We start from the raw sequence: 14,713 nt of genomic DNA, 5'->3' as shown, positions 1-14,713 counted from the left end.
AAAGGCTGAATATTCAGTGGGCCAGGGGCAGCATGGGGGTGTTTCCTGAATGGTAGATTTAGTTTATGTTTAGCTTTCTAGACTGAGCTAGCACAGAAAGAAGTTGGTATGTTTGGGCCTGTGGTGCAAAGCAGGTCAGTGGCTGAGTCAAACATAAAGCAAAGTTTGGCTTTACAGTTTTGCTCTATTTGCCCTTCCCACTAAATGTCCACTTCCTGAGCAGATGGCTCATGTGAGCCACTGGTGACCACGTGTGGGCTCTACAATGTGTGCACTCTTTCTGATCTTGACTAAAATTTTGCCTCACACTGAAACTCGGTGTAGTTCAGCAGTGTTCTGAATCACTCAGCCCGAGCAATTGAGACTCAGAATAGGATTTCTTTGGGAGAAAATTACACTGGCACGGGTACTTGAGAAGTGAGGGTTTCCATTCACGTGCTAGCATTTCTGTAGGTACAGAAGGCCTTGTGTTTTATTCCGTTTAACCACCTGTATTCATATATTTGGAGATGAAACAACCACAGGTTATTGAAGCTTTATATACTGCAAAAAGGCTGTCACAGGCTTGAGTTGATAAACGAGGTCACTGCAGCTGGAACAGCCTGGGAGCTTTTACAATACAGGTGATAAAATAAGGCTGATACTGGGAGTTGTTGGATTGATGCCGTCTTATCTCGCTGTGACCTGGAGATAGTGGAATATATAATACCATGGTAATGCTTGGGTTCTCTTCAGTTCTGTTATCAATGAAGGCAAACCTAACGGAGCCTGTGACTTGGTGAGGATTGCTGTGACTTAATACTCTGTGGAAATTGAATCTGTAACTGGTGACAAACATCTTATGTGGGTTTGAGGTGCAACTTTGCTTTCTGGGGTCCTGGCTGTCGGTTTTGTGGTGTAGTTTCAGGAAACTCACTCATACAGATATTAATGTTCATGAGCGACAATGGTAGCCAAAGTGCTGCTAGCAGCTTTTTTTAGAAATAGCGTGATTGATTTGGAAATGAAATGTAATGAACCATTCCTGTTTTTTAGGAGTTGAATGATCTGGCACGCGATCCTCCAGCACAGTGTTCGGCAGGGCCTGTTGGTGATGACAGTAAGTACGCTCCTGTCCACAAACACTTGCGGTCTCTTTTCTTCCTTTTCCTTCTAAAATGGGACGTCCAGTTCCTTAGCAAGGAAAACACTTCTCTTTCACCTGGTTAAAGTACTAGATATTACTCCACATAGTAATCTTTAATTTGTTGCCCTTCTGTCTCTTAAAACCTTCCTTGTGTCTCACTTACTCCTATTTTATTGATTGGCCACTGTGTGCTGAGGCTCTCTTAAATTCCTCTTTCTGAATCAGCTGTGGTGGCATTTGCACAGATCGTGCTGCCTGCACGAGTTTGCAAACTGCAGTAACTCCGTGGCCATGCCAGCAAGCAGCTGCATGCGGCTTTCTGAACTCCTTTGACATCTGAACTGAGTCTAGTGTAGTAAAACAATCCACTGCTAGTACTAACGCTGGTACGGCAAGGTCAAGGTTAGCTATATTTTACACAGGAGTTGGTTAACACTGCATTTTTTGAGGGTTACGTGTAGTCCCTGGGGATAAGAGGTTAAAATGAGAATGGAAGAAAAAACAGTTGGTAAATTTAAAGCTTGAATCATGAAGTAATGTTAGATTTAAAAAAAAACCCAACAGTTTAATAGCTACTGTTTTCAAATGAGTAATAGGAACATTGGAAACATTGTTCTTTAATCTGTTTTGTGCTACTGTATTTTAGAGCACACCAGAGTATGAGAACTGAAAACCAGGTTTGGCTCTTAATTTTTAGGTGGGATTTCACTCTTTTTAGAACAGTGCTTGTGGCTTTCTCAATAAGCAAAATCAGGATGTCTAAACCCTGCTCACTCAGTTTGGACATAGCTGCTCAGGTATGAGATGGGAAGGGCAGGTGGAGCATCCTTAAATCACACAGTGCTGTTATCCTTGAAAACTGCTCACATCAGGTGGCCCTGCCAGGTTCCATATAGGGGATAGCCTAGGATGATCTTTTTGGCCTACACATCAGCTGTGTGTCCTTCCTGTGCAAGGTTGCTCCCCTGGTGAGTGATGTGGATTGTTCTTCTGTCATTTTGAAGACCGAGGAGCTGTGTTAAAGCAGAAAAACCTCAGTTACTCTTTAAAATCCTACCCTGAATTATTTTGTCTAACGTTGCTGTATAGTAAGAAGTTCTATTAACATCTTGTGCATGTATTTTTGCCTAAAGGGAGGGCAAGATGTATGGTGTGACTTGACTTAATGGTGTTCATACGGCTGCTGCTTTATTTTGCTTCTAGGTAATGTTCCCTAATCTGCTTCGATTAGCTCTGAAGAAGTCAACTTAATTGTGGGCCCATAGTTCATGGTCCTTTTCCACGAGAGGTCTTTAAATGAAATGGTGATGGTTTCACAAGCTGTTCAGGCTTCTCTGCGTTAACTGGGAATTTACGTATTTTTAGTAAATATTTTTGTTAAAGCAGCATTAAACTCTTGGTCACAGGTGAGGTGAGCAGGAGCAACAGGACATTCACAATGACAGGAGTGCTTGCAAATTCACCTCTTGCTTTATAATTTACCATGGGCTCCTGACCAAATTCAGGTACTTGTATAATGAATCCAATGCATCAGCATTTTAACACACTACCTGAGATGAGGAAATGTGTTTACTCTCTCTTGCAGCTGCTCTGCTGTGTAGAAGAGGAAGAAATTAACTGCTAAGATCTTTCTCAATAATTTCTGAACTATTTGGAAGTGCTGAAGCTTACCCATTCCTACAGAAATCTAGGGCTAGGTTACTGAAACCTGAGAATGAGAATACTGAAATCAGTGGACGTGTTGCTGCTCAGCAATGCTTTCAAACAAGTGAAAGCTGCCCTGGGCTCTTGAGGGTTTTTAGCAGTAGTGTCAGGCTGCTCATAGTTACTCCACAGCTTATTTCTGCTTTGGAGATGGTATTTCAAAGAAGCTTGTAGTTTTGTGGAAGAGAAATTACTAAGATGCAGAGCTAATCTGAGGCTTTTCCTCCCTTAAATTAGCAAGTGTGATTTGTGCCTTGATAAGCTGTTTCATAGTTTCCAAAGACTTATCAGAGGTGATGGAGGTCGTCTGGGTGGAGGAGGTGGTACCAGAAGTTGGTAAATGCTTATAATGGAAAGTTGCTACTAAGGACAGAAAACTTCAATGTTCTGTTCTTTTCCTTGTGCCATCTGTCTGCAAGACCCCTAATGAAAGCCCTTCACTTCTGAGACCAGTGCTTTGGGTGTTTGTGGGTGGATTGCAGTGGCAGCAACGGGAATGGGGCTTCTCTGAAACCCCTGAGCTCTAGGGCTGCCTCGGTTACCTTGTCACAGTGACACTTCTTGGAGTCCCCCTTACTGTGAAGCTGTCTGAACCCTTTAAAATGGGTGACGGCTACGTATGGTCTCATGAGCTGCTGCCTTTATTTCCTGCCTCTGCACTGAGTGTACAATTTCTCAAAATGCCAGCTGGTATCACCCTTTGTAACCACCCTGCTGCTCTTCTCCCCTTGCCTTGGCAGGGCTGTTCTACTCTTTGTTTCCCCTCTTCCTTGTATGAGCTCATTCCCAGTTGTAATTCCTGTACCGTGTGTAATTAAAAACTCATGCTGGATCAGAACAAGTAGTGCTGCTCTGGGGCACAGTGACTTTTGGCACAGGTGGTCTTGAAAGCTGGAGACAGGAGTTGCAAGTGAAGTCCTCAGTTGCAGGTGGCTTCGACTCCTGTGCCTCAAAGACTTCCCTTGCCACAACTGGAGTCTGTAGAGCTGCCCAGTTCTGAAGATGCACCATAGCTGACATCCACGCAGAGGGAAGCTTCCCATGGTGCTGTTTTGCTAATAATTGGTTAAGCTTTGGAGAACACAAAACCCGAGAGCTTCCTAACGTGCCTTATACAGGTGGACAGCTTTGATTGTTTTCCTTGCGTTCTGCAGTGTAAAAACACCTTTCACCAATCTTCTGTATTACCAGGTTAAGATGTTCTCTTGGACAGGTGCATACAAGTGAGACTTAATTTTTGTCCCTGTCCTAGCACATCCTGGTCCCAAGGATTGAGCACGCTGTCATTTTTGCATTCTTTTAAGAGCTGTATCACTTTTTGCTGCTTTAATGAAACCCTGAGGCCTCTATGGGGGCTGAGCTTAAACATTCAGTCAAGATACTGCTGGTTTAGGTTACCTCTTTACATATGGTATGTACGAAGCTTAAGCTTACTCTCCATTTAACTAAGGATCTGTGTAGGAGACATCCTACCTAAGAAAGGTGTGAGTTCATAGTGTAGCTTGCTGAAAGAGGGCAGTCATTGGAAACTGGGCTTTGATTCAGGTGCTGCATTAGATACAAAGTGAAAAAGTTGAAGCCTGAAATGTTGACTGTAGCTATCTGGATTTTTATTGCAGTGGGATTTTTTTACAGGGCACAACGTGTGTGTGTGGCAGTCCCAAAGTGCAGAATGTGGAGTGTTGAGTACTTTGCTCTGTCTCTCTTTAATTTTCTGGCTTGTTTTCCTGCAGCCTTTCAGAAGGCTTTGTCTTTTAAAACAGACTTTTCTGTGCTGCTTTGTCTGGAAGTAAGTAGTTCATTACTTGAGCTTCTCCAAACTGAAGTAAATCTCTCTCTTTTCCAGTGTTCCATTGGCAAGCTACAATAATGGGACCAGTAAGTATGAGAGAATTGATGTTCATAGCTTTTTATGACCTGTCTGCTCGTAATAACTCCTCGAACTGCAATGATTCTTTTTCATTAACAGAACGACAGTCCCTATCAAGGTGGAGTATTTTTCTTGACAATTCACTTCCCAACAGATTATCCCTTCAAACCACCTAAGGTGAGTGGCTCGTACCATAAATCTCTTCATTACCATACTGTGTACTGTACGTTTTTGAGCCTACACTGAAATTTTCCTTCTTCTGCAGGTCGCATTTACAACAAGAATCTATCATCCAAATATTAACAGTAATGGCAGCATTTGTCTTGATATTCTACGATCACAGTGGTCCCCAGCACTAACTATTTCAAAAGGTACCTCCGATGCTCATTTAATTTTACTCTACTGAAATGAGTTGCTGATTTGGATTTGTAGAAACTGCTTTTCCTGCTGTCAGCCCTTGCTGTGGTCACTGCCTTGGTCTTGTGACTCTCCACTGGCTTGGGGCCAGTTCATGAGTGCAGGATGATCTGGACATCCAATTTCCCTGTCGCCATAGGGAGACTGTTCAACTTTGCCAGCGGATCGGATCAGTCTTACAGCCTTTAAATACGTAGCCTTGCCACCTCACCTCAGAATGTAAACACTTTGACTTACAAACCCCCAAAGCCCACAGAATTAAACCTAGTACATAACAATGGAAGAAGACTTCAATGCTCAAAATGCACACCAAGTAAAATACGTAGGGGAGCAGCTGTGGCCTTTAAAAAGCACTGAACTTGCTTTGATTCTCTGTCTTCAAAAAAAAATACCACTTTTTCAAGGGGAAAAAGAACTCCTTGTTGGTCATTTTTAACGACTTTTAATCACATGGGCTACTAAATCATGTTTTAAACTTAACTGGCTTGCACTATCTGAACTTTTTTTTTTTAACTGAAAATATCCTGGTCCCTGTGAACTGTGTTAGTGTGTGGGGCACAGGGATATATCCTCTGCCTGGCAGAGCAGTGTTTATATTTAATCCAAATAGGAAACTTTGAACACCTTGAAGGAAGACTTGTGTTTGAATTTTACTGATTTTTCTGGCTTTTGGAAGTGTAGATCTAGCCATGGTAATTGAGAATGTTTTTGGTCTCTTCTGTGCATTGACCATGTCCTGACCATTCTGGTTTTGTAGCATCACATTGTTATTGTAATTTAATGCTGTAGATATGACACATTTAATTACAGTATCCTTCACACCATGTTGCAGCTCTGAGGCTATCCTGTTGCCTGTAATTCTTCTGCAACTACATGTGATGGTCCCAGACACTTTCTTTTTAGTTCAGGCTTTCCTTTCACATCATAACTTGTCTCCCTTTTACTGACCTCACAAAGGCTTCTACTTTGTGTCCAGCTAAAGGCCTCTGCATTTGTAAAAACAGATGAAAAAGCAAAACAATATCATGACTTCTCTTGACAGAAGAGAATCTGTGAGTTCACGAAGCTGAAAGTCTTCACTGTGAGTTGAAAGAACTGAAGAAATGTCAGTAAAGGCAGAAGGATTGTCAAGTTGATGCAGCTTCCCCTACAAATGCTTGCAGAGAAGTATTAGCTACTGTTAGCACCGAGTTAGTACTAAGTACTGATGTCTGTTTGCATTAATTGGTGTTTAACTGGTTAGAATGCCAGGGCTGGAGAACACCTGATGTGACATGGTATCTTATTTGCATTTGTTCTACAGAGTCTACACAGGCTGTATAGGCAGTGGGGTGGGTGATAGGTAGCACGTTTGAAAATACTGGAGGGTAGGCTGGAAAGAGGACAGTTGGGAAAAGATGGGGCAGGATTTAAGAAGCGAGTTAAGGGCATCAGTGGACGGCTTGTTCATGACTGTCAGTGTTAATCGCTCACAAAATACATCTTAACATTAATTTTACAACCCAAATGCCATTGCAGTGTGCTCTTAACATCTCCATCTCCTTCTCTTCTCTGCCTTGAACTTTTTTTCCTTATCTATTCAAACTGCATCCTTGTGGCTTAGTTGGAGTAAGCCATGGGGTCAGTATAGCTGTTCCATGCTACCTGGCCCCTTCTGTCACCCATCTCCCTCTTAAAGTCCTCCTCGAGATCAGATGTCTTTATGTTGCTGATCACTTCACTCTTTGGAAGCACTCATATGAATGCACAACCTCTCCTTCATGTAGCACAACACATGTGCAGATGTAACCAGTGAGAAAATCTTGTCTGAGTTCCCTTGGTGTTCATTTTGTGAAGGAGTTAAAGGCAGCAAAAGAAATTCTTATGGGTGACATCATAAAAATTCAGAGTACTTCTCTCTGAGAGCACAGGGATGTCTTGTCTGAGAGCAAATCTCAGCTTAGTAAGAGACAAAGAGCTCAAAAGCAGCATTTCCATCTCAAGGATAAATAAATTCAAAGGCAACTTAAGTCATTTAGGGTGGAAATCTTGCCTTCAGTCAGTTTAGAACTGTGTGTTTGTAGACTTCGTGGCTATTTCAGCTGTGTAGTAACTCTTTGATAGCCTTGTCAAAGAGTAAATGTGTTGCTGGTAGGAAAAACTGTTGGGTTAGGTAATTAAAGGTGAATTACAAGGCCTGAGTATGGGGGCTATTGGTGTGGTTTTATTTTGGATCGCTTAACAGGTCAGGAAGTTTCTCTCCCTCAGTACACAACTTGATAAAATGATCCTGGCTGTGCTAGTAGAGGTGATGAGCATCTTGGGTTTGTGTTCTGTCTTTCTAAGTATTTGACCCTCCTAGACTACTTAAAAATGGAGAATCTGGGGAATACTGAGCATCTCAGGACAGTAGCAAACTTGCTGTGTTAGTAGTTCTGAAGTAAGTGTTCCTAAAATAACACATGTTGTAGAACAAATAATCTGAAAATAGTGTTAGACATACCTTGATGGTCAAATTAAACCCCAAAGCTTAAGCAGGATGCATAGGCTTAAATGAAAAATGTGACATCAAATTCTGCATAAGTAGGAATCCCTGTTGTCTTAAACAGGTGAATGAAGTGTTTTAACGTGTTCAGCCATTTTTGGGAAAATGCCACTTCCTCCTGAGTTTGGCAAGTGGATGTGCAAAAGTTAACATTAACTGCAGTGCTTCTTTAAGGGTCAGACTCAATTGCTCTGTCCCCTCTCACTTCTCCCCGCTGTGCTTTATAACTAATGAAACATGGGGCTTATTTTAAGTGCATTGGAAGACCCTGCCCGGTGAGTGGCAGTGAGGAACTTCAGTCTTGTTTGTTCAAGGGTTCACCTTGCACTGAGCACGGAAGAGTTTGAGTTTTGAACAGTGCAGTGTGGATTTTGTGGTGCTGCTCTTGCAGGTGTTCAAGAATTGTTTTGCAGAGACTTACGGGGTGAGCAGCCTTAATTAACTTCACAGTGCAGTTTTCAAAAATCAGGAAGCTGGTTTCTGATCATCCTCTTGGCTTTTAATTTGCCTGTTGTGCTTAACCAAATGACACGGGAGGGATGTGACTTTGTCACACAGCGTGGATCAGTCTCTACGCATGTGCTGAGTTAGGGTTGTATGGGGAACTTCCATTCTGGTATTTCAGCAGAGCCAGGCTCTTCTCGGTGGTGCCTACTGACAGGATGAGAGGATAGGAGTACAAACTGAAACACAGGAGGGTCCTTGTGAGCATCAAGAAACACACTTTACTGTGAGGATGCTGAACACTGGCACAGGGAGCTTGTGGGGTCTCCATCCTTGGAGATAATCAAAAGCTGGCTGGATGTGATGGTCGATGATGGGTTTAGGTAGGACAAGATGATTTCCAGAGGTCTCTTCTGACCTCACCCAGTCTGCAATACACTGGGCAAAACTTAACTTTTCTTCTCTTGTCACCAGAAGTTGTTGAACTGACTTAGCAGGAATTCAAGTTGCTTTGAAGGAAGAAGTTTAAACTGCTCAGATTTAAAGGTACATTTCCTGTGAGACCGGGTAAGATTGCTGGAATAGTTTGAGATGGGACTATTGGGTATTGACTGTATAGGTGAATACTTCCAGGAGTCAGCTTTCTTCCTATCCTTGAGGAACAGAGGTCTAAGTAGTAATGGACCTCAATGTGGAGGCTTTTGACCGTCAGGCTGATGATGAGCAGAGGAGGAGCCCTGGCCTGTGAGAGAAACAGGACAGCTGGCTAAAGCCTCTGAAATGGCATGAGGAGTTCCTCAGCAGCGGTATGTGTCCAAAACTCAAATTTATGCCACCAGAGATGTTTCATAATCCCCAGAGTAGCAGGCTGAATTAAAACCAAGCTGACAAACTTTACTTTCACATCCAGAAACCTGATTGCGTGAGCTGGATCAAAAAGCACAGCCCCATCAGAGCCTGTGGCTTGGTCTCCAGGAAGGTGACAAATGGCTTCCCTTGGAAAAACCTTACTAGAATAATATTTGTTGTTTACCTGGGGCATAGTGGACAGGATGGGCTCCTCCCATTACTATGACCTCATGATACTGCCATGGTGTGCAAGAATTGATACTTTGATACTGCTCCATGTTGGTGCCCAAGCCTTTTGATGGCACAATGATCTTAAAGTGTCTGTCTTGGTATCTTCTTGGTACTGTATCATAAATTTTGTTGATGCAGTCTTTATGCTTCCTTAGAGAGAGACCTTCCTTTGGTGGAGAGAACAGACTTGGGGTCTGCTGAGGCTTTTTGCCCCATGCAGGAGCTGTCTGCAGGAATAACTTCTCTTTTAAAAGATGTCTTACTGTCCTCATTCAATTGATTTAGTAATGTGCTCTTTGCCTTTAATAGAAGAATTAAAATAGCAGGGCTGGGCGTTCAAGGAGAGAGCGAAGGCTTTCACTCATGATCTGTTTTTGACCAAAGCTGCTTGGTGCCCAAGAAAACCCTTCAGTCCTGGATGGATTCTGGATTGGCTTTCATCTTCAGAGAGCAGTGACTGCACCAAGCAGCTCCTGAATCAGAACACAACCAGTTAAGATGTTTTTTTCTGGGTAGCTCATTACCTTGGAGGAGTTGATGCTTGCTTTTTATCTCCCTGCTGTGATTCAGCTGGAGATCTCATTGCTCCTCAGTTGCCTGTCCTTATTCTGAAATGTCCTGTAGATGAGTGCTTTACCAGAGCAAGCTTTGTTTGTAGTTCCAGCTGGACTTAAATAGTCACATCTACAATGGCTAGTGCTCTGTATTAATGGGACAGCTGGAAGTGGTGGATATTTGACCTATTCAAGTTTTGCTGGCAAATTGCAAGCTTCTAGTTTTATATTTGGGACGTGACTTCTGCACTGAGAAAGTGAAGTTAACATCAGCTGCATTTGCAATCTTTGGAAGTTGGTGTCTTACCACAAAGTATCTGCACTTCTTGATGAACTGGGATCACTGTGGCACTGGATGATGATAGGGCAGAACTACTCCTAGCCTTTCTGATATCTAAAGAAACCGTAGGGTGTAGCTTTTGGGTCTGGTGTCATGGCCAAACAAGGCTTAAATAGAGATTCTCATTTCTCACCTGGACTGGTGAGCTTCTGTAGAAACCAGCTTAGCCCAAATGACTTGAACATCAACACAGTGTGTGTAAAGGTGTTTTAAACACTGGGGCTCGTACACAGCTACTTCTGACTTGTAAAGACCAGTTTCAGCTGCTCTGGACATGCAAGGATGTGTCATAGCTGTGAGATGCACTTCATTATAGCACCAACAGAAGTTACTTGCCATGCAGAAATTGCTGGCACCTTTGGTTTCCTTTTCCTGCTGGTGCAGGGAAGATGTCTCCTGGCTTATTCCCTCCAACTGGAGCTGAGGACTTGTGGCTTTTTTAGAAGAGCATGTTCACCTCCTGACTTCCAGGAGCTTGCATGTGCCTCTTGCATGGTCCAATAGATATTTCAGGAGGCAGATGGTGGTTTAAATTGTTTTCTGTATTGCTCATTTGGCTGCTGCTGGAAGGATCTGTGGAGAGCTGACTTCATGAGTTGTCCTGACTAATGACTGAGCTGCTTCGTAGCAGAAGAAACTCAGCCATGGAGTTTACATATGGAGTTCGCATCTACCCGCACTTTCCATCGGTGAAATTACTCATCAGAAATGGCAAACCACTCTTGAGTGGTGTAAGAGCACAGCACAGAAGCCTGCTGAGAAGATCAGGTGTATCATGCAATGCTAAACTGGAGCTGAACTGGTTGCCAAGCTGTAAATGCTGTGATTCTGTGCACAGAGGAGCTGCCTTGAGGATTGGCCTTGACTTTTGGAGTGTTGTGTGCTCTGTAAAGGGGAGTCTTGCACTGGAAACTCGGATCAGAGCTGTGCTGCATTACACGAGTAGACCTGATTTTGCTTCAAAAAGCACTGTCATTGGAGCATTCGTGACGTTAAGCGATCGTTCTGCTTGGTGAGAGTGCATTTGTGTCACTGCTCCATGGGGAAGCGAAGCCCATTACTTTTTTAAACCACTTTGTTAGCAATCTTTCTGCTTGATTGGTTTGGGTCTCCCAGGTTCTCCATCGTGGTGAAGTGCTTGGTCCCTGCTAGTCCAGAGCAGGAGGAAGCGCACTGAAGGATGAGTGGGTTTTGTTGGCTGCAGTAAGAAATGGGGATCACATTGAGGTGTTGGTTTTATTCCATCAGCCATGCAATCTGCTTAAATCCAAGCTGAAGCAAACACAATTTTTGAATGAAAGGGAGCTTTAAACTGACAGTGTTCTAAGTTGCTTAATGTTTTCTACTGACTGGACTGCTTTGACACTTAAGAGCAAAGAGATGAGAAATAGCTCCATACTCGAAAGCCTTGACTCAATGGGAAGTTAAATTTATCTACTTGGCTATGACTGACAAAAATATGAACTTAAATTCCGAGGAGTGCACGCTTGTGCTGTATCCCTTTCAGTGAAACACTTGAGGGGCTCCTCTCGGGCTGAAGCCACCAGAGCAGCTTTGCCTGTGGTCCTGCAGGACAAGGAGTAACACAGCGTCACGTACCAGTCCTGTGCAGTTGTTCAACTACTGATTCAGTGGGGACAAAACTCGATTTTTTGTCACCTGTTTTTAAGTGTCTTCCACTAACGTTGTAGTCATTTGACTGGGAAGTGTCAGGCCTTCATTGCTGTAATACTTGATTTTAGAAGAAGGTGGTTGTCTCCATTCCACAGTGTTGTTTAATTACTCTGAGTAACTCTTACACACAGCTGACTTTTAAAGGATTACTTCCTCTTTCCTCTTGCACTTGGCTGCTTAAACTTTGAGAAGGTGCCTTTATCCAAGGGGTTTCTCATAGTGGTCTGGAGGCTACTTATGTTTACTGGTCTAAAATGTTTGCGTTTAGGCAGTGTTCTGGTGGAAAACCTCAAGGGAGAAACTTCCTGGATTTATTTTGGAAAAATACCTTTTCAGGCTGCTAAAATTAAGCCAGTTTAGATAACTCGGTTAAATGTTGTTCTTGCTGAGGCTGTACAGATAAAAAGGGGAGGATATGAAGTTACCAGCGAGAGCAAATGTAATGGAGAATAGTTTTGATTAACACACTTACAAAAATAAAACAAGGCGGCCGAATGTGGCAGTGCAGCTTGAAGCTGAATAATTGTGTCCTTTTTTTATTCAATGTTTTTGGAGCAATACTTCTAAAACAAGTGAACTGCTGAGAAATGAAGTCCAGCAATGTGTTTTGAAGTGACTGGATGGCCAGAATTCATCACAGGAAGCATTTAGCTACTGATTGAGTTCTGGCAAACCACAGACCGTATTAGTGGCATGAGATTTTGTTGTAATGGTCAGTAAGTAGTAATGATACACTTGGCCTGTGGGACTCATGCTGTTCTGGAGGACACAAAGCAACACCCTGGTTATCCTGGTGTCCCTACTGGCCAACAGCAGAGTCATGAAGGTTGGAAGAGACCTCTAAGATCATCAAGTCCAACCATCAACCCAACCCTACCATGGCCACTGAACACATCCTGAGGTGCCACATCCATGCGCTTTTTGAACATCTCCAGAGATGGGGACTCCACCACTGCCCTGGGCAGCCCTGAGGGCGCCTCCCCCCCTGCCCTGGCCACCCCCTGCCAGTGCTTGGCCACTCCTTCAGTAAAGAAATTTTTCCTCACATCCAGTCTAAACCTCCCTGGTGCAACTTGAGGCCGTTTCCTTTCATCACATCACTGGTTACATGGAAGAAGAGACCAACATCCACTGCTCCATCTCTTCCTTTCAGGGAGCTGTAGAGGGCAATCAAGTCTCCACTCAGCCTCCTCATCTCCAAACTAAACAACCCCAGATCCCTCAGCTACTCCTCATAATTTGTGTGCTCCAGACCCCTCCCCAGCTCTGTTGCCCTTCTCTGGACACACTCCAGCCCCTCAGTGTCATTCTGGGAGTGAGGGGCCCAAAACTGAACACAGGATTTGAGGTGCAGCCTCAGCAGTGCTGAGTACTGGGGCACATCACTTCCCTGCTCCTGCTGGCCTCACCAGTGCTGATACGGGCCAGGATGGTGTTGGCCTTCTTGGCCACCTGGGCAAACTGCCGGCTCATGTTCAGTTGCTGTCAACCAGCAGCCCCAGGTCCTTTTCTGCCTGGCAGCTCCAGCCACCCCCCTCCACCCCTGTAGCACTGCATGGGGTTGTTGTGACCCAAAATACAGGACCTGGCACTTGGCCTTGTTGAACCTCACACAATTGGCCTCAGCCCATGGATCCAGCCTGGCCAGGTCCCTGTGCAGAGCCTTCCCACCCAGTTTGGTGGTGTCTGCAAACATTGGGAGAGCAGCACCTTTGTCTGGTCTGGTGCTTAGAGCAGATGGTGGTGGGGGTTTTGCAAGGCTGGTGGGAGGTGCACAAGGAGGAACTCCCACCCCATAACATGAGCGATGGGGAAAGGGGCAATGGCAGTGGCTGGGGAAGGCAGACAAAGTACTGGGCAGACCTGCAGCTTGGTTCTGCTGACGAAAGGCGAGCCACCTTGTTCAAACAAAGTCCTTGTTTGTTAAAGGACTGTGGAAAGATAAAACTTGAGGGGGTAGTTATCATTGCTGACCAGAAAATTTTGATTGGATTTCCTGTGGCTTCTGTTTAAGGGAGAGGACAGATGTTAAATGTTGTACTCATCCTACCAGGTGAAGAGACTTCAGTGAGCAGAGCAGTGGAGTCAGAAATACAAAGAAATGAGCTGCGTTTTCACAGGTGGACAGTAGAAAATGAGGAAAAGGAGGAAGAATTCATGCTGGAATAGGAAATGTGTTCACTTCAATCAGGAACAGCTTGTTACTAAACTTGTTCTAGAAGCTTTTAACTTGAAATTGGTAATTCATTAGTGAAGGGCCTACAGAAATAAGTAGTAAAACTGAGCTAATTGGGTTTCTGGGTTCTGTGTGTCCTGGTCACTGAGCAGGTAGCTCAGTTAAGGCCTAGTGAAGCTTTCCCTTTTGTCCTGCTTTGAAAATTCTTGCGGTCTGTGAATGTTGGCCAAGAAGGCCAACAGCATCCTGGCTTGTATCAGGAATAGCGTGGTCAGCAGGAGCAGGGAAGTGGTTGTCTCTGAAACAGGCTGCCCAGGGAAGTGGTGGGGTTACTGAAATCAGTGGTGGACTCGGCAGTGGTAGGTTCATGCTTGGGCTCGATGGTCTCAGTGGTCTTTTCCAACATAAATGATTCAGCGGTTCTGTGAGTCAGACCTGTTTTCCCCTTTCTCTCTGGCTGTATCCGTGTTCTTTGTTTTGTTTGTGTTTAAAACAATCTTTAAAAAACCCACAGTGTTCCTGCAACCGGTGGAAGTTTGAACAGATCCGTGTTTAGTGCCTTCAAACTTGTAACTGCTGTCATCTCCAACTTGGAGGACGCAGAGTGACAACTGCGCTGTTGCTGCTGAGGGGACATATGGAGCAGTACGGTTTGATTGAAACAGGCTGAGAGAAAGCAAGACAGAGGAATGTTTGGCATTTTTCGGGTGGGGGCAGAGGCAAACCGTCCCTGACATGCCTCATGTAGTGTTGTCCCAGTGTGCTTTGCTTATAACTTAGTGCCTTCTCATCTCTTCTGCTTTG

At 44.1% G+C, this 14,713-nt stretch overlaps 1 protein-coding gene across 1 annotated transcript in view; it reads left to right on the top strand.

The window, feature by feature from the left end:
• The first annotated feature begins 1,039 nt into the window (after window positions 1-1,039).
• LOC104545689 (ubiquitin-conjugating enzyme E2 D2) overlaps window positions 1,040-14,713 on the top strand; it is a 17,989-nt gene continuing 4,315 nt past the window's right edge. The window contains exons 1-4 of the mRNA XM_010190885.1: window positions 1,040-1,099; window positions 4,677-4,708; window positions 4,800-4,877; window positions 4,966-5,071. Coding sequence (XP_010189187.1) covers window position 1,099; window positions 4,677-4,708; window positions 4,800-4,877; window positions 4,966-5,071 — 217 coding nt within the window. The 5' untranslated portion in view covers window positions 1,040-1,098. The remainder of the gene's footprint in view (window positions 1,100-4,676; window positions 4,709-4,799; window positions 4,878-4,965; window positions 5,072-14,713) is intronic.

This window comes from Mesitornis unicolor, unplaced genomic scaffold (genome assembly GCF_000695765.1).
Source record: "Mesitornis unicolor isolate BGI_N332 unplaced genomic scaffold, ASM69576v1 scaffold12358, whole genome shotgun sequence".
Classification (NCBI taxonomy): Eukaryota; Metazoa; Chordata; class Aves; order Mesitornithiformes; family Mesitornithidae; genus Mesitornis; species Mesitornis unicolor.
Note: the sequence above shows the minus strand (reverse complement) of the source record. Positions and strands in the feature narration are given on the sequence as shown.